This window comes from Psilocybe cubensis, chromosome 5, assembly GCF_017499595.1.
Source record: "Psilocybe cubensis strain MGC-MH-2018 chromosome 5, whole genome shotgun sequence".
NCBI classification, from domain to species: Eukaryota; Fungi; Basidiomycota; class Agaricomycetes; order Agaricales; family Agrocybaceae; genus Psilocybe; species Psilocybe cubensis.
The window spans coordinates 762,044-789,420 of NC_063003.1; the positions used below are offsets into that span (position 1 = coordinate 762,044).

General features: G+C 45.6%; 11 protein-coding genes across 11 annotated transcripts; 3 read left to right on the top strand and 8 right to left on the bottom strand.

Moving 5' to 3' along the window:
- Positions 1–3,199: 3,199 nt before the first annotated feature.
- On the bottom strand, positions 3,200–4,235 carry JR316_0005711 (Ubiquinone biosynthesis protein; the record flags this gene model as incomplete). Its single annotated transcript, XM_047891467.1, has 3 exons — positions 3,200–3,631; positions 3,695–3,921; positions 3,983–4,235. 3 exons carry the CDS (start codon positions 4,233–4,235, stop codon positions 3,200–3,202), a joined length of 912 nt encoding a protein of 303 aa, XP_047748816.1.
- A 643-nt stretch (positions 4,236–4,878) lies between these two features.
- On the top strand, positions 4,879–5,811 carry JR316_0005712 (uncharacterized protein; the record flags this gene model as incomplete). Its single annotated transcript, XM_047891468.1, has 4 exons — positions 4,879–5,325; positions 5,393–5,535; positions 5,596–5,714; positions 5,768–5,811. 4 exons carry the CDS (start codon positions 4,879–4,881, stop codon positions 5,809–5,811), a joined length of 753 nt encoding a protein of 250 aa, XP_047748817.1.
- Positions 5,812–6,352: 541 nt separating this feature from the next.
- On the bottom strand, positions 6,353–7,527 carry JR316_0005713 (uncharacterized protein; the record flags this gene model as incomplete). Its single annotated transcript, XM_047891469.1, has 5 exons — positions 6,353–6,500; positions 6,593–7,025; positions 7,091–7,274; positions 7,336–7,416; positions 7,474–7,527. 5 exons carry the CDS (start codon positions 7,525–7,527, stop codon positions 6,353–6,355), a joined length of 900 nt encoding a protein of 299 aa, XP_047748818.1.
- Positions 7,528–7,779: 252 nt separating this feature from the next.
- On the bottom strand, positions 7,780–8,843 carry JR316_0005714 (N-glycosidase YbiA; the record flags this gene model as incomplete). The annotated part of the gene is made up of 4 exons (XM_047891470.1): positions 7,780–7,890; positions 7,940–8,026; positions 8,079–8,210; positions 8,271–8,843. 4 exons carry the CDS (start codon positions 8,841–8,843, stop codon positions 7,780–7,782), a joined length of 903 nt encoding a protein of 300 aa, XP_047748819.1.
- Positions 8,844–9,927: 1,084 nt separating this feature from the next.
- Positions 9,928–11,989, bottom strand: JR316_0005715 (uncharacterized protein; the record flags this gene model as incomplete). The annotated part of the gene is made up of 8 exons (XM_047891471.1): positions 9,928–10,168; positions 10,774–10,850; positions 10,901–11,036; positions 11,094–11,264; positions 11,317–11,428; positions 11,479–11,630; positions 11,683–11,852; positions 11,909–11,989. The coding sequence occupies 8 exons, from the start codon at positions 11,987–11,989 to the stop codon at positions 9,928–9,930; spliced, it is 1,140 nt and encodes a 379-aa protein (XP_047748820.1).
- Positions 11,990–12,240: 251 nt separating this feature from the next.
- On the top strand, positions 12,241–14,152 carry JR316_0005716 (Protein mono-ADP-ribosyltransferase PARP4; the record flags this gene model as incomplete). Its single annotated transcript, XM_047891472.1, has 10 exons — positions 12,241–12,506; positions 12,570–12,713; positions 12,771–12,900; positions 12,958–13,033; positions 13,096–13,236; positions 13,298–13,412; positions 13,484–13,690; positions 13,757–13,795; positions 13,851–13,986; positions 14,051–14,152. 10 exons carry the CDS (start codon positions 12,241–12,243, stop codon positions 14,150–14,152), a joined length of 1,356 nt encoding a protein of 451 aa, XP_047748821.1.
- Positions 14,153–16,097: 1,945 nt separating this feature from the next.
- JR316_0005717 (60S ribosomal protein L4-B) lies at positions 16,098–17,429 on the bottom strand (the record flags this gene model as incomplete). The annotated part of the gene is made up of 5 exons (XM_047891473.1): positions 16,098–16,192; positions 16,248–16,441; positions 16,497–17,062; positions 17,115–17,257; positions 17,312–17,429. The coding sequence occupies 5 exons, from the start codon at positions 17,427–17,429 to the stop codon at positions 16,098–16,100; spliced, it is 1,116 nt and encodes a 371-aa protein (XP_047748822.1).
- A 2,159-nt stretch (positions 17,430–19,588) lies between these two features.
- JR316_0005718 (uncharacterized protein) lies at positions 19,589–20,695 on the bottom strand (the record flags this gene model as incomplete). The annotated part of the gene is made up of 6 exons (XM_047891474.1): positions 19,589–19,660; positions 19,713–19,855; positions 19,922–20,016; positions 20,070–20,238; positions 20,296–20,497; positions 20,570–20,695. 6 exons carry the CDS (start codon positions 20,693–20,695, stop codon positions 19,589–19,591), a joined length of 807 nt encoding a protein of 268 aa, XP_047748823.1.
- Positions 20,696–22,392: 1,697 nt separating this feature from the next.
- On the top strand, positions 22,393–23,501 carry JR316_0005719 (uncharacterized protein; the record flags this gene model as incomplete). Its single annotated transcript, XM_047891475.1, has 8 exons — positions 22,393–22,427; positions 22,480–22,513; positions 22,571–22,633; positions 22,703–22,756; positions 22,807–22,880; positions 22,942–23,178; positions 23,247–23,358; positions 23,421–23,501. The coding sequence occupies 8 exons, from the start codon at positions 22,393–22,395 to the stop codon at positions 23,499–23,501; spliced, it is 690 nt and encodes a 229-aa protein (XP_047748824.1).
- A 117-nt stretch (positions 23,502–23,618) lies between these two features.
- On the bottom strand, positions 23,619–25,138 carry JR316_0005720 (uncharacterized protein; the record flags this gene model as incomplete). The annotated part of the gene is made up of 7 exons (XM_047891476.1): positions 23,619–23,831; positions 23,902–24,191; positions 24,247–24,317; positions 24,376–24,484; positions 24,556–24,763; positions 24,836–24,995; positions 25,083–25,138. The coding sequence occupies 7 exons, from the start codon at positions 25,136–25,138 to the stop codon at positions 23,619–23,621; spliced, it is 1,107 nt and encodes a 368-aa protein (XP_047748825.1).
- Positions 25,139–25,282: 144 nt separating this feature from the next.
- JR316_0005721 (uncharacterized protein) lies at positions 25,283–26,644 on the bottom strand (the record flags this gene model as incomplete). The annotated part of the gene is made up of 6 exons (XM_047891477.1): positions 25,283–25,507; positions 25,579–25,844; positions 25,909–25,976; positions 26,041–26,143; positions 26,236–26,437; positions 26,519–26,644. The coding sequence occupies 6 exons, from the start codon at positions 26,642–26,644 to the stop codon at positions 25,283–25,285; spliced, it is 990 nt and encodes a 329-aa protein (XP_047748826.1).
- Positions 26,645–27,377: the final 733 nt, after the last annotated feature.

Genomic DNA, 27,377 nt, shown 5'->3' on the forward strand with positions numbered 1-27,377 from the left:
TACAAATGCTGCTTAAATCAAGCCTTGATGCCGGATTGGACATTACATTGACTGACGAGAAACCTGACAAAAAACCTTTTATGCCACGGTTTTCGACGAAATATCCTAATCATCGTCTCTTCCACCACCTCTCAATAATCCATCTTATAGCCATGGCCACGCATATGGGTCCGAATAGAATGACCAAAAATACAGCTGGTCCAATGAAGCCGGCCGTTGCGAATATAGATAAGTTATTCATCAGTCCACAGGACATGGCGCCGAAGATGGACCCGACGGCACTGCACAACATCTCCTTGCAGACCATGTGGTGTATCGAGGCGTCATTTCGAAGGTTGTCTCGCCGTGATGCCAAAACGAATAGGTGAACAAAAGTAAGAACAGCGCCCCCCCATGCACCGACTTTAATTGACGTTGCAGATGATAGGCCAGAATCGTTCACCGAAAAAGTCAGGTTAAGAAGTTTATATCCCAGGAACTGAAGTAGGGCGTATTTTGCTGGCGACAATACAGCTTCAGCAACGGCATATGCATCTTCATCGTTCCCCGGCCACGATGACTTGGAGATTTGGACACCTTCACGAAAAATCTTTAAGGACATCAAAGGTTGAATGAGAAGAAATTTCTATCGAATACATTGCAAGCGTACCATCATGTCCATGTCAGAGAGGAAGAAGTTGGAGAGATGAGTTGGTGGTTAGGTTCCTTGGTAGCGAGTATGAAAGGCTCTGGGGAGAATAAAGCCGTACAATGAGATGAAATCAACGGTGCCAGTTTGGCACGAGGCTTTATAGCACTGACGCACTTTAAGGTACCTAAAACGTCCTGTTGGGATCTCCGGCTGAGTTGTTGTTTCTAAACTACTTTGACACTGTCGGACGTCGTGTAGTGATCGGAGCGCTGCTGCAAAGAAGTTTACCCATGTAGATTGTGCTCACATTGACGATTAAAGAGGATATCTGAATCGATTTCGACGAACCTTGACATAATATCAATTGAAGGGAAGAATTAAACCGCAAATCTGGAATCAGCTTGGAGATGACACAAGTGTCTGTGAATCGACGGAATCTCCCAGAACTCACAATTTACATAAATCTAGGTAAAATAGATCCCAGGGACACGGCGCCGCATCGCCAGTTTCACTGCTTCCGATAGGGTGACGATCCTGACAGTATATGCATCATCATAAAAAGTAATTATATCGTCAGTCACGAAACGCACTGGGATACTCGTGACTCCGTAAGTTTGACTTGTTGCTTAAGTTCATTCACGTTGATATTTTTAAGCTAGTAAGGGGGTTGTGATGGATAAGCACGCATGTTCAAACGAAACTTTAAAAGATACCCTAAAAAGAACACGTTTTTTCGTCTTCGATATACCGAAGCCCGATAGCTCGCTGGCATCGGAGGCCTTGTTGGAGCTTCTTGTGAATCGGTTGACAAATTTTGCCCTATTCAGTGTATATTATGCCCGGACACGAGTCGTAGATACGGAATAGAGAAACACGCCATTGATTTGGCGCCAGGGCGAGCGTGCAAAATGTCTGGTCAATTCCGAATTGTGAAATCTGCCTGCCAGGTAGCTCCAGCCTGATCAAAGAGGTTGTAGTGGCGGAGAAGCGGTTACGACGACTGTCAAAACCAGACAGCCACGTGGAAATGTCAAGCAACAAAATTTGGGGACGATCGAGCAGATGTATTTTTTGAATTTTTAATTTATTGTGAAGCGCTCAGGTTGAAAATGGCGCCACTACAAAACTTGACAACCAGAATTCCTCTGGTTTTGGAGAAACAAATAGTACATTTCTGTTGATTTATTACTAGTCTGGGAAACGAAGCTGAAAGTATCTAGGTAGAGTTGTCTTGAACCCTGTCATTTCAAAATAGTAAACCTACAGGATACTACTACATAGAATATGCGACTTATGGTGAGAGTGTAGTAATCGTACGCTAAAGCCAAGCCTGCGCATTGTCTTCCATGTGCTAAGCGTGGCCGGTAAGTAGCACATAGCGCCGTACGGTGATGGTACTCAAAGGAGTTGCGATTCATTCGCAAAGCATTTACTAGGACACTTCTAACTTTAAGAAATTCAAGTTTCAATCCTTGAAATTTTCAGCTGTATGTCATTGCTGAATTAAATTTGGATGATGTCTTGGCATGTGCCGCAGCTGTTAATACCGCGGATGGTCCAAAACTACCTCAGGCGCTCAGGAAGTCCGCAATTTGTTGTGCCCCCTCCTCTCTCTGGAAACGGTTGCAGACCAAAAAACCCTCAGTTAGGGTCATATGGCCTAGGTCTTCTCATAAAAAATAATATGGGTATGCACTTGCGAAGATAGGCAGACACCATTCGTACGCCCATTCCATAAGGAAGTTTAAATCAACAGAATTAGTAGACCTCGTGAGCACATAGTAAGGTAGCTTTTTTCTTTACGATTTCCAAAAAAAGGCTTTTGTGAAACCGAGGCTCTGGATGACTCACTGTTGCCGATACACAAATCGAATATTTATGATTTATGGTCGTTACAGCACTGGTCGGCGGACATGAGAAATGCGTCAAAAACGTTGCGTTGTGGAATGCTAATTGAGCTCGGGGAAGGAATATATTGGTTAATCATGACAAAGTTGTCGCACCTGTCCAGCGTTGGCCGAATAAACATCTTGAGTATTAGTAAGCATGCGGGCGAAGTCTGAGCTATCAGGAGTTAGCTGTAGACTATTGCGAGAGGAGCAATCGAATATCGACGAACATTAATAACCAAGTAATGTTATTTATTTCGGCAGCTAGGGAAGTCAGCCGAATCATAAAGTTGAAACATAAAGGTGCATTTGCAGATAGCCATATAATCTTCATTTCGCATCTGCGTACACGCCGATAGAACACTTGCGAAATATCCGTGACTTGTGCATTGTTTTGAAAAAGAATAGATCAAAAGAATAGACCAAGGAAAGAAAAGGTACTTCATTTAGGAGATCTCGTGCGATCCAAGGCATTGATTTAGCGTTGACCGAAGACCCTTCTATTTTCGCCGACTCGTAGGCAGGTCAAAAATAAATGACCAAGGGGCGGGGAAAGAGGGCGGTATCGAAAAGGACTAGGCAATGACGAATCATCCGGAGAATATATTCAAGGGTTATTATGTTCTTGAAAGGCGTCATCAAAGCTGGACGCGAATCATGAATAATTTGGACGTATAAGTTAGGGCCCAGATTCTGAGGCAGCAGCTTGTTGCCTCTTCTCTGCAGCGGCCTTAGCCTCGCTCAAGGGCTTGCTCCAGCGTGCTTCCGGTGGGTCCCAGATACCAAACTCCTTCTTCATGTCTTCTATGTTTTCTGACCATCGCTTTTCCCAATAGACTGTAATGAGACTCTGCGCACTTCCTCCACATTTAAGGGCCCATGGTACGTATTCAGAGAACAGTCTGGACCTCTTCTGTGCCGTTAACCGTAGAGGCCCAAACAAAGCAGAAATAGCGGTCATTGGCAGTCCCAGATTGGCAAATTCAAAGTATTTGAGGGCCAGTTCCGACTCGACGTTGACAGGCAAGTTGCAGATGCAGTGATAGAAATCGTGACATTCACGATATCTCTGCATAACATAAGCAAGTTCAGGATCGTCAATGTATTTTACCTGAAGGACGAATGAAAAGGCGTCGTTTGGTATGCGGCCTGACAAAGTGTACATGTAACTTACCGGGGCGCGAGTGTCAGGTGTGACCCCACATCTTTCTAGCCAAGTCACATAGGCTCGTCCAAAAGACCCTTCTGGATATTGCGCTAGTTTGTTCATATCGACCGTAGATGAATTGACGCGTGGTCTGTCTTTCAGGACTTTGCGGCCTTCAGGACTCGCTAACATTCGATCCCTCAAACGTGGAAGGCTGGGGCCGGCGGTAGTTTCTCCAAGTGCAGCAATCATGTCTGCCGAGATGCTCTGTTAGTGCCAAAATAGTATGTAAGTCTAGAGTAATATAAGCCTCACCTCCTCTACGCGGATCTGCCAACGACACGAAGGCTGATCCCACTGCCAGAAACGCGTTTTCAAACCAACTGAGAGGTATGTGGCCTTCATATGCTGGTTTTGTTGCAGAGCTTATTCCACGGAAAGATTGGCGAAGCTCATCCCTTGTTCTGCATTGTGGTATCGATAAATGCCGTGTTTCCAGGAGGGGTGTCGCCAAAGATTTTAATATGCCATTAGAAGCTCGAAATTTTGAAGGTGAAAGACGTTGCATCATAATCCAATAGCCCAAAGAATATTTGACCGGAAGTCTAACTCGCAGAGCAGTGAGATGTGGTGTGGACAGACAGTGGCCAATATGGGCAGGAGCAAAGGAGGTAGCCTGCAATTCGGAGCAGTGCCAAGAAGGATGTGACAAGCTTCACGTGAGTATAGTCACATCCTTAAATACTTCTGGCCCTTCAGGCCAGTGTTGATCCAGTACCACAACGATTGATCTGGGTCTGCCACCACCATGAGGTCGGAGAAATCGCATGGAACGTGTATACGCTCTCTCCTGATCTTAGGCCCATTTTTGTCACATCATCACAACGAGTGGCAGGGCATGAAATTGCCTCGTGTTCGGCAACAGTAGAAGAGCAGAGGATTCATTTGATGTTTTTGGACCAATACGCGCCGAGTCTTTACCTACTACAATGGCGGCCTACATTCCAAGTGGCATTCGTTCACATTTGTCCCAACCCGGTGTGCACGAGTCAGAATCGTGTAGAAGCCACTGGAGTGCCTTGAACGCCAGTTCACTACGCTCTTCTTTGCCTATATTATAATATGCTGCATCCATGATCGCTGCTGGGCCACTCCCCTCTTCTTCACTCTACCACACTCTCATTTACTGTCAACTTGAACATTTCTTTGCGATGGATAATTTTGCACGTCTGGCTGTCATCCAGGGGCTTATTCCTGCTGCGCAGAACACCCAGCCTCGGGTCGGTGACGATCGCAGACGCTATGCTGTTTATTTCTCTTCGAGGCCCAGTTTGCTCCCGAAGGCTAGCGAGACCGATGCAGGAAGTACTTGGACTTTCTCCGCGTCGGAATTGCCTCGTTCTGGAAGCTCTGGAAGCTCCAACAATACTAGTGTTGAAAGCGGGGTCATGACGCCTGCAAAACGGATTGTCGATAGTTACCGAGCTCGTCATTCACTGGAACAGATCAGCCAGACTTCTTCTGGTTCCAGTTACTCATCAGAATACTCGCAAACTAATTCGTCGAACAAGTCGTCTCCGTTCGAATCGCGTCCCTTCCCGACAGGAACCTTGAAACCGAAGTTACGACGCTCGCGCCACGAAGCTCTGCTTACTGCTGTATGTTTGCTAGTGATGGTTTTCCGCTATGTATAGTCCCCTGTTGACAGATGGATTTGTCTGCTAGTTGCAGGAAGCGCAAAATATCGCCAATGTGCGTAACCTTGGACCTCACGAAACGATTGCATGCCCTCGTTCGGGGTGTCACGACTTGCTTCCTGGTATACATGCCTTGGCTTATCATCTAGACATACACGATATACATGACTGGTACGCCTGTTTCAAGTTCCGGAGTCCAACTCTTTGAGACGACCTATTTATGTGCCACAGTACTATCGGTTGTAATCGCTGCAAAGATCGTTTTGAAGATCAGACGGCACTCCGTCTACATCAATGCAACAAGTCCCATGTTTTTGCTCTTCCGTCCATCTCTGCGTTCCCTCTTCGCTGTAAGAAATTGATTGAAAGCATCTTGCGCCTTGCTAAATCGTGGTCTCTTTAGACGGATTCCAGAAAGTTGTTGCCTTATTACACAAAACGCTCTGACAAAAAGGTTCTATTGTACTATAGGTTCTGGTAATCATGCTACACCTTTTACGATTCAGTTATCCACATACTACGCTTTGCTTTCACTTGTTATCCGATTTGTATCTTTCGCTGTATACTTACTGTCACTATCCTCAAGAATCTTTACGTTGTCTATACACCTACATTAATTAATTAATCACATCTTATCCCCGACCCTTCAGGGTTGTTAACACCCCTTGCTCTTGTGCACACTGTGACATACATACTGTATCGGACGCGAAACGCAATGTTCCGGTGCGGGACAAATCTCGGAAAAGTATGTAGTAGAAATATGTATTTAAAGTTTGTTGTGCCCCTATTAAGATTAGATTACATGTTTCCTTTTACTATTAGTTTTACTGACTTCGGAAAGGCTTGATCGATCCCGACGGTGGTTTATGAAAGTGGCAGGGCAATCGACTCAAACCTGAATGAATTGCTAAGAATATGGTATGCGGTCATCATTTACATTATAGAGACGCAGGTCCCCGAAAGGGCCAGCCCTTGACTAGATTCCAAATCACTCCTCGACTCCGTCATCTTTGTATTCCAAGTGCTTATTCAAGGACTCCTCCCTGCACCCTCGCGAACAGAAATAATCGGTGTCGCTCTGCGGTAAAGTCAAACACATAATACAAGGCGATGCCAGACCAGTGGCAACTGCTTCTCTATAGCGTTGAGCGACGATGACGACAGCAAGTTAGCATGTAATTTATCCCCATGACAAAAGGGGAAGAAACAGAAAGAGAAATTGACGTACTCGCGGTGCCGCATAGAGCAATAGTCGCTGACTTTCACCCCTTTCGAGTCAACGTGGACAGGCTGCCCGCAGCCAGGGATAAGGCACTCAGTATCATCGGCAGATTGCTGCGTGCTAATAAGATGAAGCTGTTGAGCGGCAGAGTGTAGATTAGAAGAAGCTACCAAGATGACTGCACCATTAGTTACCGCGTTCTGCGCAGAACCTGCTTGAGAGGGTACGCCGGGCTGCGGGACTACGTTATTGAGGAATGGATTGTTTACGGGCGCGTTGGGGTTATGGATGGCGGGTGGAATGACCTGAGGCGCAGGATTCGCGAAGGGATTCGCTACAATTGGTTGGGAAGTTGGTGCGGTCTGAATCGTGTGCCCTGCAGGGTTCACATTAGGATTGATCAAGGCCTGAACTTGCGGAATGTGCTGTGCTACGAGTTCTGTCAAGACAGTGGAGGAATGAGATCAAGCACGATCAGGTTAATGATAGCGAACATGTGCTTACTTGCCAACTGTATCGGATCGAAAGCTGGGGCTCCTTGTTGCTGAGCTTTTGCGTTGTTGGCTTTAGTTTGAGCTTGATGGGTCCCGACAGTTGGGTTCCGAGGTTTGCCACTTGCAGCTGCTGAAGCAGCACAATTCTTGCCACAGTATTCAAAATTCTGAAATTTTGGCTTTTTATGACATTGCTTCAAGCGCACTTACATTAGCTGTCTAGTTCTTGAAGTTTATCGAACGAGAAAGACATACATTGCACATAGTGGCTGCCTGGCCTGCACATGTCTTCGAACAATAGGAGTGGTTAGAAAACTTCGGTTTCTGATGGCAATACTAAAAAGGTGTTTGTCAAGTCGCCCATTAATGTAGGTTCACAGGAGCATGTCATACATCGCAAAGTTGAGGCGCTTGAACAGCAGGTGTAACTTGAGCGACGGCAGCCATCTTTGTCCAGGTATAGGTCAGAGATAGAGGAGATGGTGAATGGATAGCTAAATTTTCCTTCCTGGTTTTAATGCTGCACCCACCCACCTCGAGGACATGGGACGGTCAACTAACATGACTGATCCATATTCAAAAGATGCGGCAAAGATCAATTACCATCAACCATAAGCATAGATACACGCGGTGCGCAGGCGGTAAAGAGCACAGATCAACCAAACAGAACGATAAAAACGAGGCCCTATCAATGACGATCTAACATCCGTTGCCACGGAGTTTCGCCCTCAACCTCTCTAGGCATTTCCCGAGTTCATTTCGGCCCTTTCTGTCAGCTCCTACGCCCCAGAAGGCATCTTTGTCCGAATCCTGTAGAAAATATAAGCATGAAGTCATACACAACGAATGATCACGGCACCTCAATAAGCTCTGCGTCGCCCGTCGCCAACAGTTCCGCCTGCAAATCGGCGTGCTGGGTAAATTTATAAAATAATGTTTCATCCATCTGTCATTACATCAATTGTCAACTTTCAGATTAGAGAGAAAATATAGCCAACCTTTTCTATATTCACTTGCTTCCAGTCAGGTCTCACTTCAGGTTGGAAGCGACGAGCTTCAGAAAATGCAACACTTGGTCGCTCCGAACATGTTCGGATATGCTCAGCGAGGTTTGGTCGGTGCTGTTGGAACTGCAGAAAATAGAAAAATATTAAGCCGTATACAATCAAAATAGTGTTTCTATATCTAACCTTGAAGGATTGAAAGAGGTGTTCGCTGGTAGGGTACTTCTTCCCGTTATAGATAACAGGATGAGGGGAAAAGTTCGTGAAGCCATAGTGTGGGTCATGCTTGTGGTAAAACAGGATACGCTGACGAGCGGGTGAAGTCTTGACAGGCGAAGAGCGTTTTGGAATTTCAGGAAGAGGGGGAGAGAGCGTTCCCGCACCCCTTATAACTGGTCGACGAGAGCGATACACGCTCACTCTAGGCGAAGTTATCCGTGGCTCGTCAACCTGATCAGGAACATCTTCGGTAATGATGATATGACTGTCGACGTAAGAATGGGTCCGACGGATGGGCTCTGTAGTGCCTTCTTGGCCATTTTCAGAGGTTTCTGCTAGGGTGAACATGGTATTCAAGCTATGGGTATCCCATTGAGATGGGTCAACGTCAGAAGAGACATAGATTGTTCTGCTTCGTTCTTCAACCCGGTAGACAGGCCCTTTCGTTGCAGTAGGAGATGTGAGCCCACCAATGGGTGGAAGGGCCCTAGTATTGACCGAGGGAGACGTAACAATGGTAATGGTTTGGCGCGTTTGCATGACTGAGCTGGTGTTGGGATATTGGAATTAGCTATTTGGATTCCAAGTTCCTTGAAGAGTTATACCGCTTGGATTGCTTGAAGAAATTTGTCCTTTGAGTATCCGAGTGAGAGCAAAGCACCGCTGTTGGCAAATATTGGTCAAGTAGAACCGTTTTAGAGCAACGTTGTTTCTCTGATTATCTCGAAACGGCCCCGTGGAGTCAACGAGTCAAAATGTCGGATATAGGTATCTTTCCGTTTCGAAAGCAGGGTGTTTAAGGCCGTCAGGCCTCGAGGCTTCGTAGATTATCATGGTTTGTTGTTGTAGTCGCGGATTGAAAATAGCAATCCATGAGGCCACAAGGGCATGGTGACGTGACTCGCGAACGTAACTCTCTTGGATTCAAACCACCATACTATCAGTTTTTCCCCACTTCATCAAACTCTGGAATTTGACAAAGCCTGAAGATGTATTGAAATAACCGTTCGACTATGGAATACTATACTCTTTAACTTCGAGAAATGGAACAGTGTGTGGCTTAGTGTTGGTTCAAGTTGCATTTCAACGTTTGCGATGTTTGGCCATGGTTTCATCAATGCGAAGAAGAACGCAATGCGATGCGGTAGCGTCAATGACACGCTCTATCCTCGTGTCTACTGGAATGAAAATCCAAGAACGCCGTCATGGTTTCTGTGTAACTGCTCGGCGCAACCACAGCCTAGTCTAGAATTTGACATTGCTTTATTATCGGTCACCTTCGCCTCTTTTTTTCACAGATTCACAAAGACATGACTACATTCATCGATGAGTTCAGCTTCAGTCACCCAGAAAATAAAGGCTATGGGAAGCATAGGAGATTGAAGATCATCGCTTCCGGTGATCCAGAATATTCAATGGGTAAGGCGCACCTCACTAATTTTTTGCATCATCACTGACAGAATGTACATAGTCGAAGCAAAGTTCAACAAAGGATGGAAACACCCTCATAAAGCAATACCCAAGATACATGCTGTTTTCAAAGTGTTATCATCTGATTCCAATCTACAGCCATTCCATCGCTATCGGTGCGTCATGCAGTCATGCGGAAAGTTCGAACGGCTTCCTAAATCCACGAAAATACCTCAGAGCTCTTGTCATATCGTCTCCGTCGCTCCGAAACCGTACAAAAAATCCAGCTAATGAACAACTGCTTTTCCATGGAACAAATCGCTTTTGCGGCCTGGTTGAAGATGGGAGCAGGGTTCGGCTTTGTAACCTCCCAAAATGTCACCTGTGCAGTGTCATCCGCAATTCGTTCGATGTTGAGAAATGTGGTACGATATATGCCAACTTCAGTCAAAACACTGTAGTGACATATCCGAACTCAAGGTACAAAGCATAAGTTCCGGAGGTTCGGGACAGGGATTTATACCACAGCATGTTCCTCCAGTGAGCAACTACTCAACTTTTACACAATCTATGTGTCTGACGTGCCATCAGAAGCGGATGACTACACTCTCAATGGTGACGAGTCTTCTAAGCTACGGGTTCTTTTGGTGAGCCGTGTAATCGTGGGCAATCCCCATAAGCGTCGGTATAATGCTACAAACTTGACTGAGCCTCCATGCGGACACCACTCGGTAACACCTTTACTTATTCGCGCTTGCCAAGGGTCTGACCTCATATCGCAGGTTGTAGGAGAACCGGGTGGAGACTTAAATTATGAAGAAACCGTAGTATACAACAACGACGCAATTCGTCCTGCCTATCTCATTGTCTACGGTGAGATGCCAATATCAAAATCTAAATTCCATTCCTTTATCACTGCCCTTTTCAAGACGCCTTTGGCGTCGTAACTTCGGCATTCAATCTGTCATGTAATATATTTGCATAATTTATTAGAATACACATTCAATCCAATATTTTTTGACGTAGAATTGTTTGAATATGTTTTCTATCTTTTTCTCACTTGGTTGCGTAAATGATGATATGCACAGGCAGAATACCGTCAGCTGTCGGAACGAAGAGTGATTCTTCATCGGTATCCTGGGACAAAATCAGCAACGATATCGATATGCAAATAGGAAGCGACCTACATTATTGACACCCGCATTGTTTGACTCGACAGCGATATCACAAGCAATCATGACCCTGTACGGAGAAGATGTGCACGAAGTTGCAAATCGATCAGCCAAGGCAGGATTGCGATACGAGTATACGCCTTCTCCGAATCTAAACGTCTGGTCAGCATATGTTTGTCAATGTCATAATAATGACCGACTGATGTACCTTCCATTGTTATAGCTGGCTCCGAAGGCAAACGACTTGAAGCACGATTTGACAATACTGCAAATACCACAAGATTTAAAGTTGCAAAGTGTCGGTTCTTTCGTACCCAAGTCGCAAATGCACTGAGAGCTGTGGAAGGTTCTGATTTCCTCAAGTGTTGGGTTCGCTTGCCTTGGAAAATTATAAAGATTCGTCGTTACCCATGATCAGGTTTACAACTTGCCTGTATTGCTCATGACGAAGACGGACATCTCTAGGAAGAATGATCTCGAACGCCTTCTCAAAAGACGGAGATGAACCAGGTGATTCCCATTCACTTAGAAATTGAGCTCTTACTGAAAAATGGTTATCAGGAAACGTGGATAAGATAAATGAATCGCCGTACAGTTTTTGTAAGTAGTGCTGCCGGAGCTTAATTCTCGAAGTTGTGGCTCTACACGGACGACGCGATCGCAAGGAATGCACATCGTCCCGACAGTACGAGGCTGAACTTCGCACAGTTCGCATTTATCGACTTGCCCCAAGCGTACACCTTCGCTGAAGAAGCGTCGGAAACAACATCAAGCTCGAAAACCTTCCTTAATCTTACCGAGCATGTACCTCGGAGCAGAAGTTTGCAAACGCAGGTTTGCCTGTTGAACGGCACCCTTGAAGAATACACACCGTCGGACTAGGACCGCCTCCATTTCGTGCGCAGCTCCTGCTGCAATATGGATGTTTGTGGCCATTTTCGATGAATTTTGGCTTCTTGCCGCAGATCTTCCAATCAAACCATTGTCAAGGAAGATATATTCCCAACGATTGAAACGACGTACCTCGCACAAGTCGACTACTACAGGCTGCTTTGTTCTGTGGCTGGATCCCCAACTCACGACATTTTTGACGAGGGACACCATGTTGGAAGAGTTCGGAAGTGAAGATGAGAGTGTACGGCACGTTCATCGATATCATGTACTCTATAAAGGGTGCATGATGGCCTCGTGAACGACACGAAGCATCCTCGTTTTTTGCAGTCAGAATCGGTGCTGACCGGGCATGGTTATCAACCGGTTTCTACATCAGTTTAAAAATCGATTCTTCGGATTCTGGTTCTTCTTCAAGATTGTTCATCTCTTGTCCTTGAGACAGGTGTAATTCAAGTTTGACAATGGCCTCTCATATCCCTCTTGCGCTATCTTTGCTAGGCACGTTGGCCAGTCACTATCCATTGGGTTCAATAACTCAGAAAGCCGCGCCGCCCCCACCTCCAAGCGTTGCGCCCACAAACGCAACACCAAGCGCCTCCGCTCTACCTTCAGCTCCGCCAGCAACCACAACTGCATCAAACCCTGTCGGAAACACGAATGGAACTACTGCGCCTGCAGCAGTTGGGAGTAATGGAAATACCCCTCCAGCTATAAATCCTGTTGCCTTGTGCGAGGTATGTTCAACATGGAAGCCCGACATTTTTTATTCTTCTTTGACTTGTCGTTGTAGGTTTGCCACGTCCGACCAAAATACTTCGATGGTACGAGAACGCATCCATACTGTAGCAAGTCCTGTGCAAGCAAAAAAGCCGGCAATGGTAACACTAATCCTCCTGGATCTTTCTCGGGGGCCGGAAATAATGGAAACTGCAACGTAAGTCGTCATCGATCAGATCTCTATATCGGTCCTGACTTCGTATATATGCACTAGTTTTGCCACAATAGACCCAAGTACACAGATGGAACAAAGGTGCATGATTACTGCAGTAAAGCTTGCGCCAGGAGTGCAAATGGTCCGCATACGAAATCTACAGGCGGAAGCGGAGGTAACTCGTCGGCTGGTAAATGTTGAGCGCCCACTTGTTGCAGAATGTTCGTCCGTTCTGACTTTGCCATAGCGACTTGCCAAGCTCCAGGATGCCAAAATCCTCCTCATCCAGGAGGACACGATTACTGCTCACTTGCGCATAAAACGTTTGTTCTTCGCTTCGAACCGTTGTCTCCCAACTAGATACTGACCCCTTCTAACAGGCTAGGGGAAAACCTTTGCCTCATGTGCCTCCAGGCTCCCAAGATGGCAAATTCTCATTTCTGTAGTCAGCCATGCATCGACGACGCAGAAAGCAAAGGCCCCATGATCCTTGAAGTGCCCGCAGGCCATGTAACCTTCAAAAGCGGTTCGTTTTCGAAACAGTTTCATTATCCCATTTGAAGTTCATAAGTTCGGTCTGTTTCCAGTCGCCGATCAATTTAAAGCATCTTGGCGGCATGTTGGGACAGTTTGCCCGCCCGTACGACGCGTGTACAAGATTTTGGCTCCTCCAGCCTCTTTGGCTGCTTACAACACGTATCGGTAATGAAAAACCTAGTCTTTGTTCTCTTTTGTGACTTCTCTGACACTTTCTTTCTTTGTTTGCGTAACAGTTCAGCGGTCGAGGCTCGGGGACAATTCGTAGGTTCAGGTCGATCTGAAGGGAATGAGAACCGACGCTGGCATGGCACTCGGCGTGTTTGCAATCTAGGGGACAAAGGACACACGCAATTCTGTGCAGCCTCCAACTGTTCTTTGTGCTGCATCATCCGCACCTCCTACGATATATCACTGTGGGGAAAGAAGACAGGCTGGGGAAGGTTCGTGAATTGGGCTATTACTTCTCTTCCAGGGTCGCGGTTGATGTTTAAAATTCAACCATCCAGGTTTGGGAAAGGAATCTACACGTCGTCGACTTCTTCCAAGTAGGCTGCCGATTGATTGTGTTTAATGAAAATTTTACTCATGCTCCATGGTTAGGTCCAACGATTATTCACATAATGATTGCAAGTCGTCGTTGAAGGCAATCTTGTTGAACAAGGTCGTCGTTGGGAAAGGATGCAAGTTACTGCAGGACAATACGTCGCTAACGGCCCCTCCTGTAGGATACGATTCCGTAAGTAACATGTACTTCCAGAAGTTCTGCCCTGTACTCTGTACTCACGTCTTGATAATGTTAGGTTCTCGCAGAGAAAGGAGGAAGTTTGAACTACGACGAACTCGTCGTATATACCAACGACGCCATCCGGCCGTCTTTCCTTGTCATGTATGATGAGCCTTGATTGCCTCGTCCTTCCACCCACCAAAGCGTAAACAACATCCAAGAGAGTACCTGCTATTTTAACTTATGTAAACCGTAAAGATAGCAAAATGCATTTAAATAAAAACCACATGTTTATTATCAAACTGAATTGTCCAACCATAGTCATATCGAAGTGCCCTAGATGAAGAGCAGTCGTCAAATGGAAAGGAAGGAGTCTGACCGAAATTTGGCAATGAAAACAACGTGGCAAGAGCTCAATAGAGATAGTATGCTGAGAACATTCGAAGAACAGGATTCTACGTGGGTCCAGCACGTTGCTTCAGCGCATTGCGAATGCAGCTGGCTGCATGACATATCGCGTTGACTGCCAGGCCAGCCATAGCATGATCAACATTCCAGCGGAGAGTGTCAAACTAAGAAGATTTATGTGTCAGAAAAGTGTTTCGTTACTCTGGGTTAAAAAAGGCATCGCACCTTTCGAAAACTGCGATACCTGTGAAACGAAAATTTAAAGCAACGATCAGAATAAAATGATTTAGCCCACAGTGCAACAAAACGTATTCTTCTTTAAAACTCACCGAAGAGACCCCGAATCTGAGCACAGTACACCACGTCCCCACACATTCCGGTATCTAGGAGAGATGGCACCGAAGTATTGACAACACCAGCTCCAATAACCCAAAACAACCACGTCACAAATATCCAAATGACCTGGGCGCCGATGGACGCTACCGGGTGTTTTGACCATGAAGGGTGTAAAAAGAGAAGACTATATGCTCCTGCCGTTAATGAGGTCCAGGAAGATGCAAACCTGGATGAAAGTTGAAAATTGTTAGAGCGACTTTTGAAGATGATATATGAATAAGAATGGATCACAAAAGCAGCCTGATTCCATCTCGCGCCCTTGTGTTAGGGTAATTATCATGGAAGCGGTACTGCAAGAGAAGCCAACTTGCAAATGCGACCTATGAAAAGCGTGGTACTGAACAACCAGATGATCAAACAAAAAAATACACTCTACTTACTTCCATCAACCCGCTCAAGACTAAGAAGATGTAAGCCCATGGTGCCCATCGCTGCAACCTGACCCCGGAGGTTTTATTCAACGGCCGCGGATTGGTTTGGGCACGTTGATACATCCATGAGAAGAGGGCCAGGTACATAAGTCCGAGTGTAGGCACCAGACACGCTATAATGCTTGTTGTTGTGCTCGAAAGATATGAAGTGCTATCAAGAACATCCGGAGGGATTGAGGGTAATATAGATGGCGAGTTGGTGGCGGAGGAAGTTATTGTACTTGTCGAGATTGATGTATGGGACAATGTAGATGACGAAGACAGGAAGGACGAAAGCGAAGACGACATCGTATACTAAATTCGACCAGCTAAACGGATTATAAGAAGAAGAAAACAGCAGAGAGTTCAAATCAAATCTTACCGAATCAAGGAGAAGGCAACGAACTCTGCGTTTTTGAAAAGTGGAAGAGTAAGTATGAAGATAGAGAAGAAAGTATGTGATCCCAAAGTCAATGGCGAGGACACCATGCTCCGGTTTGCAGCACGTTATGGTGAGGTCGCAACGTGTTCAGCTATCAGTATTATCACCCAGAAAAAGACTTCTGGGATCCGGTTATGCCTTGAACAATGGAAGACGTCTTTGTTCCGTACCTTGATGCTGAAATAGTTGCAATGTGTGCTGGGGATGCTTCTGCGATATCTTCTACCTGAAACCTAGTAAAGATCAGTTGACCGCACAGCCGTCATCCTCCTCGGTAATAGCATAATAGCACTGATAACATTGGAACAGATTTTATGGGGAAATATACATTGATGATACATAGCGAAAGAATAGAGCCAAGAATAAAAGGCAAAAAGCGCGGTGGAAACGCAACGTGCTGGGACACATTTTTTGAGTTCTTTGACGACCGATAAACGTTTAGACTTGAAAAATTGGAGTACAATTTCTCAGGGTGCAAAAAGATTGTTCAGGAAGGCCTCGGAAGCAGCAGAAGGTTGCTTAGGCTTCGCTGCGTTCTTTTTCTTCAACCTCTCCTGCTTGACTATATGTGAATTGGTTAGACTATAACCTCCAATCCAGATATTTTGTAAACTTACGAATCTCTTGTCTGCGCAAAGTTTTAGCGTAGGGATTCAGACGGAAGAGAACCGCCTTGTTGACGAGGGGATTCTTCTTCTGGGTCCAAGGACGTTTCTGGACCTTCTGGCCGGCGGGGCGGATCACAGACTGAATTTCGTCGCTATTGATCAAGCGAGTAACATCGGGATTGGTGACCTTTGCAGATGGGAGGCTGAATGAAATGAAAGTCAGAACCTTTTCATTCCGGCCAGATGGGAAAAGCCTACATATAGTTGTTTTTGTAGACGGATGGCTTGTCAAAAGTGCCGAAGACTTCATCCAAAAGGGCAAAAGCTGCTTCCGTCCAGATCACGAAGCGGCCAATATGTCCACCAGGAGCAAGCTGGAGAAGATTGAGCCTCCTGACATTGACAAGCTCAACTCCAGGCAGATTCCGGAAAGCCTTAACAATTCCGTTATCCTCGTTGTATACTACAAGAGGTCCACGGCGTTGACGGTGCCTACGATTCCTAAGTTTTCCCTTCCCAGCACGAAGCTTGCGGGAGTTGGAAACTTTGACAACATCTTTATATGCATGAAGGGCCTTGAGAAGGGCGACAGCTTCCTTCGTCTTCTTGAAGGACTCAGCACCGTTCTCGATGACCAAGGGCACTTCCTGAATCTCCTCGATGCGGTGTCCTCGGGCAAGAACGAGCGACGGCAAAGCAGAAGCGGCAAGGGCAGAGACGACAGCAAAACGGCGCTGTGTCTGGTTCACCTTGACGTGCCATCTACGCCAGGTCTTGGTAGGCGCGAACATGCGACCGCCGCGGCACATATTACCGAAGGCGGCCTGCAAACGAAATCTCAAAAGAGTTCCATGCAACGTGACGAGGCCGACATACCTGACCCGACCTGTGGGTTCCTCCACCTCCAACACGCGGAATACGTGCGACTGCACGACCCGTACCCCACGACTCGGCGCTTGTCTGATGACCTGCTTTCTCGCTAACGGAATATGCTTGCCTCCTGTTCTTTGCGATGCTTTCTAAACGTTTCTTATATGTTGAAGAAAAAAAATTCGTGATATTCGACTACATACTGTGAACTTGTTGCACGACATCCAACCTAATGGGTGCAGTCAAGACCGCAGGAAGAGGCAGCGATGACGAAGAAGCGCCCGAGGCGGATTGCACGGAAACAGTAGGTCTGGACGCCATTTGGTAATTAACAGATGTGCGGTTATCGCAATGAACAGTTGTTATCTGTTGTTGTCCTTCTAGTTTTAGAGTTTGCTACTGTACATCACGTCGCATCCTAACAAATCAAAACAAGCCCCTATTTTGTCGTTTCCAAATTAGGTTCATGTGGTTAAGCGGAACCAGATGGGATATTCAATGTTCTCTGAAAAATGTTGCATCGGAACACGACATACTTTCCCTACACTCAGGTGGTTTGTCCGTACCTATCAAACTTAAAGCTAGGTAATCGCTTGTCGTCCCTTATCTAAAAACTTGTCACATCATATGATGTGTGTGAATCAATCGGATTGCACTACCGCGGTTTAATCCATTGAGACCATCTAGAACACCTGAAGGCGAACAATCTTTCCATGTTTTAAGTCACAGATAGACGTATATATTTGCCCTGAAGCTTGACAGGCCCCTTGTCCAGTACCATTGGCACTAATGCCTCCGACTTACTTTATTGACGACGGACCTTGATCTACCTTGATGCATAAAAGCTAGGATAGTATCTTGGCATTTCACAAGCGCCCAAACTTGGCAGGTCAGACTCACTCTTTCTGTACATCTGTAGTCCAGGCCGAATGCGACCATGTCATTTCTGAGATAATTCCACACTTGAATAAGCCCCTCGTGTATCTGCATGATAAATGACCCTGCCTCCACCAGTTTCACCGGTATAACCCGAGTCCTCGACGTTTTTATTGAAGACGAGCAGTTCCTTATGCTTCGACATCCACAATGCTGGGCTCATAGAAGGAACTGATTTTTCCGCGATAATGTCCTAGAGATAACGGCAAATCAAAGGAATCCCGAACATCAGTGTATTTTCCCATGTAATGCTCTTGGTCTCCATCTGCTCTTCTTCTTTTCGCTGGCAATACTGGTCCATGACCATGAATTCGCGTCACGAAGTACGGTAGAGCGGCCCTTCAGAATTTAAGAACCAGAATGGGGATTGAAAACAAACAAGACCATATTTTGTCGCTGGGGTATATAAATCCCACCTGGCACCGATCTCTCTTTCATCCGTACCACCATCATCAACATGGCACGTCTCTCCTACAACGAAAGCTCATCACTACAGACTACCTTGCGGTCACGGCCAAGGTAGCCTGTTTACAGTTTTCGCCCATCACGGCAAATACCAACATGCGTTATGGTCACCTCTAATGGCCAGACCGCCGTCACTTTGGATGGAGCGATATCATTCAATGTACGTTCTCCATTGACGAGGAGCACCCGATTGTAACTAATTATCATTACGTCTAGTTTATGAGTCGCATATATCCACCCATCAGGCAGGTCAGTCATTGACCTCGCCGAGGCGCTTGAGCCTTCGTTATCGATGTAAGATGATACTTTGAAACACTAGGTGCCTATTCTTACCAATAATTTTCTAGTATCATAGTACCCGCAAGAACGACGGCCCTAATGACCTGCCAAAGCAACAATTCATTCAATTGTCCTCGTTTTTATGAGGCGGGGTGCAGCTCAGTAAGTCTTTGTGACGTTTTCTACGTACCTTGATGGAAGACTCATGTACATCGGATAGAATCCCATCGCTTCGGTTCTTTGAACCGCCTCCACCATACCTTGAAATTATATATATAGTGTACTGTAGTTGCATCCCCACACATCACTTCCATACGTGCAGAAATGCCGTTCCCCAATCAGCGTCGACTTGTAGCATGGAAGATGACGCCCGGGTACCCCACGACCCAGACTACCCGGATTTCTGTTTGAAGTCGCGGCTCTTTGAGCACGCACATCAACATGATCCCGGTTCTTGTCCGTGCAGTGGGAGAGGGGTTACATATGTCCAGTGCTGTAGTCCTATCGAGCTAGAGTATCCGACATCGTCATTATGTAGTACAAAACATTCAATGCAACCAGCTTGACATACTTTAGTTTGATTGTTAGAAAATCTACAGTGTGAATAGTTGCCACTCGCCAAGTTTAACAAGAAAGCATGATGGTTGATCATGAGGTTGTCGTTTATCAGACACTATATAGTACAGATATAAAAGGGAATATTATCCGTGTATCGTCGAGGGTTTTCGGTATCAGGGTAACTTGACTGTGTCACTTGAGGAATATAGAAATAATGTCGATTTGCAAAGAGACGTTGAGGATTACAATGTCAGGTCTATGATTGCATCGTCGTAGGTCATAGATGGCTCTTGTTTTACTTCTCTTTTGATTCTCTGTTCAAAGTTCATCAAGGACGGAAAACCATTGCAAGGTGATAGCACATACCTTGCGCTGCATTCTGTCCAGAGTATCGTCTCGGCCGTCATCACGAGTGAGATCGATCAAATCCAGGTGTTCTGACGCATGTTGGCGTTTTACAGAAGGTGGTGACGTTGGTTGAGGGGCAATGCCATCGGCCATCAAGATATCTATGAGATATCAAAGTATGCAAAAGTTAAACTCCTAGCGCAAAATGAACGCAACACTACTCTCACCTATCGGGCGATACCTGAACTCAAAGGTTACTTGTGTCCGTTTGAAATTTACTTTTCTGGCATGCTTGGGTTCTCGTGGAACGGCAGTACCCAATCTGTAGTTCATATGTGAGATTGTCTCTCGCCCGATATGTTACGACAAGCTCACTGTGTTCCGTGCGTGATCCCCTTCTTCGCCCGTTCATAGATCCTAAGCTCATCGAAGGGTGGAATATGTCCGTGGTTGTCAGTGACTGAACCAGTTTCAACATGGCTAATCTTGACTTTTATCTCGCCAATAGAAGACAAGTTTTTCACCATTTGTTCAGATTCATCCTCTGTCGAAGGTGCGCTCAGCTCTATCAATTGATACAAAACACAACATCCCAACGTACCCACTAATCGACAATGAGAGAATACAAAAGGCCTGAGAGTGTTGTTTCCCCCTGAAACTCCCTTTTGCACTGAAGTCGAACTACGTGTAGGATGTGAAATCTTCGAGTATATTATTTTCCCAGCGCATTTATGTCCGTCGATCCTCACTTTGGAAGCTGTCGTTTTCGAACGTTCACTATCGCGATAGCAGATTTGGAACTCCTACGTTCATAATAACCAGAAATGATAAATTTAGCGCGATGTAATTATGCTTGAATCCGGATTTGCACTCACTTTGCCGGCCTCTGAAGGTATCCAGCACGTCGCTTTTCTACCATCTTGCGAATACTCAATCTGGTATTCGGGCAGAGGTTGATTGTCAACTTGAATCCAGGCCGAGAAGTTTCCGATAATAGGCATTTACTCAGCCGCTAAATAAAGCAGAAGATACGGTACGAGAGCAGATTAGAAACTGATGAAAACCCGTAAGCAGGCAATTCCTGAAATCAATTACAAAGGCGCCGACCTTAATGAATGATTGCGACCAAAACGAAGAGGAGATTGCAGCACCTATAATGCGTTTATACTGGCTAGATGGATGATCGACGCCGGTTGGAAGGACAAGTCCGCACCAATGGTCGGATCGTGGTATAGTTGTGGGAGGATCATCTTGTGTGGCAACCTGCTGCACTTCATGTCCGAAAATAGTGCTTACAAATTATGTCCGCCTTAATCATAATGACCGTGTGAGTAAAGTCACATCATCTGACTCTGGTCACAGCAGGTTCATGCTTAGAGTGACAGAACATCAACCAATTCTTACCACTCTCCAAAACAATCTCATTCCCGATTTTTTCTAATGGTTAATGATCAAGTCGGTCACCGCCCTCTCTACCCATTTTGGCTCAGTTACCTTTATGTGATGCTGTACCTAGTAACATTCATCGGAGTGTTGCTGCCACGACAACCTGAAGTTCCTTCTTAAACGATCATCTAAGGGATCATGATGTTAAGCTGCAAGCATGCAGCAGCAAGCTCGTCTGATATTTTGGTTCGGATTTTTTTAGATGGCGCTGCCTTAACGTTTGACTGGTTATTGTAATCGATGTGACATATGGTGGAGGCAAAGATATTCTTGGATGATATCTGTCAAATGATTGTGCGTTTCAAAACGACGATATGGTTCGATATGCTCATTATAACTCATTGTTAAGGTATCGCTTTTGGCACCCCCCAGGATCAGAAGTACACCTATTTAAACCTCCAATCGTTTTGCGACCTAACCGATTTCTTGAACGTGATTGGCCTATGCTCAACAATACGTTCTCATGTATTGGCGAATCATTATTACTGTCAGTATCAAAGATGATTCAATGAGTACCGTTATCTTGGACGCTGGGCAGTGGATATCTGAAGGCCTTTATGATACTTATTCTCTTGCATTCTCGACAAATACTCCGATTGTGCCAACAGTCTGGCGCTTATACGGCATAGCATGGGTTCTGTTTCACCACGATTTAGCAAATTAGGCGCATTATCATCCAGCATTACTCTACAAGGTCTTCCGAAGAGATACGAAAAAGCATCATCAACTGCAGACCTGTCGTTTCCAGTATCCATCAAAGGCTATTCCGATATGATGCGGACATTATCTAGCTTCATTAACGACGGCCTTCTTGATATGACTTATGGTTCAGCAGTGAATATATGAAAATCTTTCTTCCTTAAACTTCCCTCGCCGAGCAGAGGTCCTCTCGGACGCCCTTCGCTACGATTGTGCCAGGCCTTGGCTTGGCTGAGAGTGTGGTAAGTCGCCTTATAATCTTTGACAATTTGACGCTTTATGTTCAAACGTGCTGGTCAATTGATCAGAGCAGGCCTTTTCACAACTCAGCGTTACTCCTGGCAAAATGGACCACATTGTCTTTTGCGATGTCCTCCACGTCTTCGCCTTTGTAGTTCTCTCCGCAACACTGCTAACGGCCACCATCTCTCGGCGGGTCCCAAGAACAACTCCATGGTTCTTGTTGCTTTCATCAGCTACACTGGGGGCAGGGTCCCGCATTCTCATCGTGGGGCAGCAAACAGGGCCAGCAATTAATCCATCTATTTGTACCATGCAGGCCATGTTGTTGAATGGATCAGCCCTTCTGTAGGCAGCTCTGTTTAAATTCGTGCAATGTTTATTTCTCATATTTCTCCAGTAATATCTACACAAGCGCCGCTTTCTTGCTACAAGTTAATAGCCTTGTCGTCATGAACTTATTGTGTCGTATCTGACCACATTTGGTTTAGTTTTACCTCACATTACTTGCAGTCCAGAATTCGAGGGAACTGCCCACCATCACCTTCGCTTTGGTAAGTGGGTCAAAAGTCGTCAATCATTGTCAGCTAACTATCTCCTGTATTTTTCTTCATAACGCAAAGATGCAAATTGTTCCGATATTCATATTTCTTGGAGCGGTGCTCGCAACTCTTGTGGTATGTAACAGTCATTTGACAGCATGTATATAAAACCATTGTTTCCCAAGGTTGCAGCCAGCAACCCTGATTTGATTCATCCGACGTTGACGGGGATGTATTGCGAGATCGAGTCCTCGACTCTGTGAGTTTTATCAATTGCGGATTCACCGTGTCCTTTTGATATATCAGCAATCTGTAAATAGCAATATCACACTAACAGCAGTGGGCCTTGTGGGTGTTTTGACTACAGTCAGTACAAAAGGTGAGTACCTTACCGGTCTTACAAGGGCTATGCAAGAACTACCTATAGTGATCCTCTTGATCAACCTTATTCGGAGAAGAAAGTCCCTTCACTCTCCGGGACTACCTGCAATACTAAGGCATCCCTCGGTCATTCCAAGAGCGTTCGGGTATACATTCGTCCTTTTTCTCGTTTTTGTGTACGTCAAATCCTTTTTCTTTGAGCCCAAATATGCGCCCCTGATTATCATACTTCATGGACGCACAGATTAGGTATCGCATCCCTTTTCCTTAAGGACTCGAAGACGCTCTCTCAGGTGTTCGATATTGTTATATCGGTAGGGTCAGCAGTAACAGCTGTGGTCTTCGCCACCGAATCGGTAGGTTAAACAAAAAGAGTCACATACTACGCGGACAAACTCAACATCCTGTCTTCTGTTAGGACATCCTCAAGGTTTGGTTCTTTTGGCGAAATCTTAAAGAAACAGATATAAAGGAGGGCGTTCCAACAGCAAGTGTATGATTTGTTTATGAACAGTTTAGGCATCAGTTACGATGCAGTTTCAAAACCATCTGTAAAACAGGACACGTAAAACTGTATTTTTAGCGGGGCTGATACAAGTGTTTGATATTACCTTCGTCAATTATCAGCCTGGTCCAAAACTCGATCGGTATCCTCGACTTTGGCTCTCTTTGCGGGGCTCTCTTTCCCTTCTGCCTCTACAACCGATCTTGTGCGGTACATATATTGTACTGGCGATGCAAAGCGTCGCATTGCCCGCCTTTGTTTGGCGTTCTTATGCTTGCGTCTGTCTCTATAATTATTCTCCTGGACGAGATTTCTCAAATGCCTCTGCAACTAACAAATCAGCTATGTATGCAACTTGGAGACGTAGTGGGGACAGCATTGTCTTCCCACATACCTCGAGGTCGCGGATTTCTGCAGCGAGATCTGCATCTGTGGGCCTAGTCATTTCATCGAAGTTCCTCTTTGTGCTCTTAGACCATGTACTGGGGTCTGTATTCCGCATTGTCTCTAAGTCTAGAAGAATTGGATCATCTGTATGGGCTGTTCCCGAACCAGAAACGGAGGGGTTCAGATCATTGTCATTGTCATTGTTGGGTGTCTTGTACTTCTCCGCCGATTCCCATCCGCCGCGAATGGTCTCAAAGGTGGGTTGAGTTTCTAACAACCCCATAGACCTTAAAACGCCTTGGAACCAGTTTCAGTGACGCTACACTAGTGACCAGAAAAAATTGAAACTCACTAAGGTCCCTGTATTTAAAAACAAACGTGGCTATTATTTCGACACGTTTAATGGGTGCCTCTTCCCGAAGTCTATGGATTCTTTTATTAGCAACTTAATTTAGGCTTGTTGAACAAGTTCGTAATGCACAATTTGGTATTTTCGACCACGGGCCCAATATGCCTATGGGTTGGAACGCTCCTCGAAGGACTTCCTGTACGATTTATAACTAATCTGATTTCTCGAGCTCCATCGTGATCTATACATCATAACAAGAAAATAGACATTTGTGAATTTCCATCAGAGGCATCAGAGAGCAACAGAAGATACCATGTTTTCCTTTGAATGTAAACCTTTCTCCTCGGTGCGAACTGAACATTTCTGCATGAACAATTTCCTCGTGCTTGGCGTATTTCTTCTTCGCTTCGCTGCGGACCTCCAAATTGATAGTTATTCCTCCTGCGTCGACACCATCTATTGATACGTCGCCACAACTGTCCATCAACGATTTCTTACAGATCCAATTAACTGAGAATTTCTGTCCGCGATTCGAAGTGGATAAGAGTATAATCTATGAGTTGTGATCTCCAGATAATTGGAATAAACTCACTTGTCCTACGACGCACGGGATCCAACATTCTAAAGTCCTATCCCTAACAAAGTGGCGCATGCCGTAGTGGACTAATTGTTGGTTATTGACGGCAATATAGGCATCAAAATCATTGATGGTGGGCATCGTAGACGGGCGATCTTGACAAGTAGATAATTCACTGATTTAAACGTGGTCAGAGAAAAAAGAGAAGGGTGCCACTCAGCGATTGGATGGATGTGATTGATCAGATATGCTTATTACTCACGCAATACACACAACGCGGCAAGTACCCGGGGCCGAGTGGAATTCGACTCCGCTCATTGTTGTGGATTGTTGACAAGGCTTACGGGCGCCAATCTGGTTTATTCAAATCAAAAGTTGAACATTACTACAAATCGATAAACACAATTACAAATCTAATCGAAGAATTCCTGCACGAGAATAACATCTACACCTCCATCATAATCAAATACCGCCATTGGTTTCCTCGTGTTTGACCATTTTCTTCAACGCGAGTCTGCGGCGCCGCCTGGACCTTTTCGATCTAGGCTGAGGCAAAATAGCCGCTTGTGGATATTCAAATTGCGGAGGAGACCCAAAACGCTTGAGCTTCTTCGCGCCTGGCTGAGCGTTGCGCAATGCCAACCGCTCTCTATGGCCCTGCTCCTGTTGAAGGCACTCCAGATGAATCTGGTACCGATCATGCCGCATTAGCCAATCAAGTTGAACAAGGCAATCCGGAGTACTGTTGAATAGCACACCTGTAAGCTCTGAACTTCCTTCGCTAATTCTTCATCTGTAGGGCATATCATTTCATCGAAGTTGCGCTTTGCGTTTTTTGACCATGAAGCTGTGCTTCTGTTCTTCATCGTGTCTGTGCCCAAACGCTCTTCAAGCTGGTCGTCAGATTCTTTAATCTTAACACTCTGCGGGTCTACAGGCCTATTCTTGGCAACGGTCAACCAGGCTTCCCTGATGGTCGAAAAACTAGGTAGATTATCAATCAACCCTTTAGATTTCAAAAAATCTTTTTGATCATTCAGCGCCTCAGCTTAGCTCTAAACATTTAATAACGATGGTGATCAACTCACCGTACTCTCGATACTTAAAAACGAATGTAGCAACAATCTCCACCCGCATAATAGGCGTGTCTTCAGACCTTCAAATCACAACATCATTTGTCAGTAGCTATATAAAGCATTAATAAATCAACAGGGCCGTACAAAGCTTCACCATCAGTTATTGGCCGAATGGTCTGGTGGGTGCCAATGGACTTGGAAGGACCACGAGTACGACTTATAACAAGGCGAATTTCTCTAGCACCATCTGTATTATCGACATCCCGCCAAATATTAGAAATTTGCGTAAGCGGTTGAAACTTCAGTAAAAACGCGACTTGCCTTTGTCGTCTCCTGGACCCTCGAAAGCGAGCTCCTCGCCTTTGTAGGAGTGAGTCACCTCTGCATGATCATACTCCCCGCGAGGGCCTCTGTAACGACGCTTTGGGAGATGCTCAGGCTCTTGGTTAATGGTGACCCCGCCAATGTCGACCCCGCCAACAGTGACATCGCCGCAGCTATGCATCAGCGACTTCTTGGAAGTCCAATTGACCGTGAATCTCTACAAGCATACAGCGGGTGCATATTTTTTGAATCTCCAGTTACAGTAATATGCCAGGAGTTTCACGAAAAATGCGCTAACCTGTCCTTTAACGGAAGGAATCCAACACTCTAGCATCCTGTCTTTGGTGAACAAGGTGGTCCCATAGCAGCACAACCTCTGGTTGTCGACACGGATATACGCCCAGAATTCGTTCATATAAGGCATCTCGCAAAGGCGTTGTAGGCGACAAGAAATTCTGCAAGGACTCGCTATAGGCGGGGTGAATAGTGATGATGATCCCGGGCACAAGAAGCGTGATTCAAATGTGCCGCGTCGACTCTGCGATTGTTATGACTTGTTGGGTTACTGCCACGCCACATGGGCGCCAATTTGGAAGATCCGGTTGTAAACTCGTTGATAACAAGGTTGAAGCAATGTCGAAGACCAAGTAAATGGTACGAGTACGCGCTGTAAACGAGATAGTAGTCCAAATTTAAAGTTTTAACGTTACCGTCAACCTATCAAGGCGACACAGATATTCGGCCGAATAGGGTTCTGATCAATATATAATTCAACGATGAGAGCGCAGCCGGACTCATCTACGGATAAGATAAGAGAGAGATAAGGATATCCCCTGAGATCTTCATTACTTGCCATCACCATCTAGACAGTCAATGATTGTCTTGACTGACGTGAAAGCTCTTCAAGTCACTAAGGCTTCTCTAATTTATCGTGGACTATATACTCGTTCGAGCTCTTCAAATTTTCTCTTTTCAATTTTCGGCTCTCTCTCGCCTCAAGCAGCCTCAGCCCTCTCCTCATCTCTCGTCTCTCGAGTCTCTTCGAGTGCTTTTCCTGAATTTTTCGTTCCCACCCTCCTCTCCCTTCTCTCTTCTGTCCAGTGTTTGGTACAGCCACATCGGGCCTCTCGTTTCGGCTCTCCGCGTGATTTTTGACC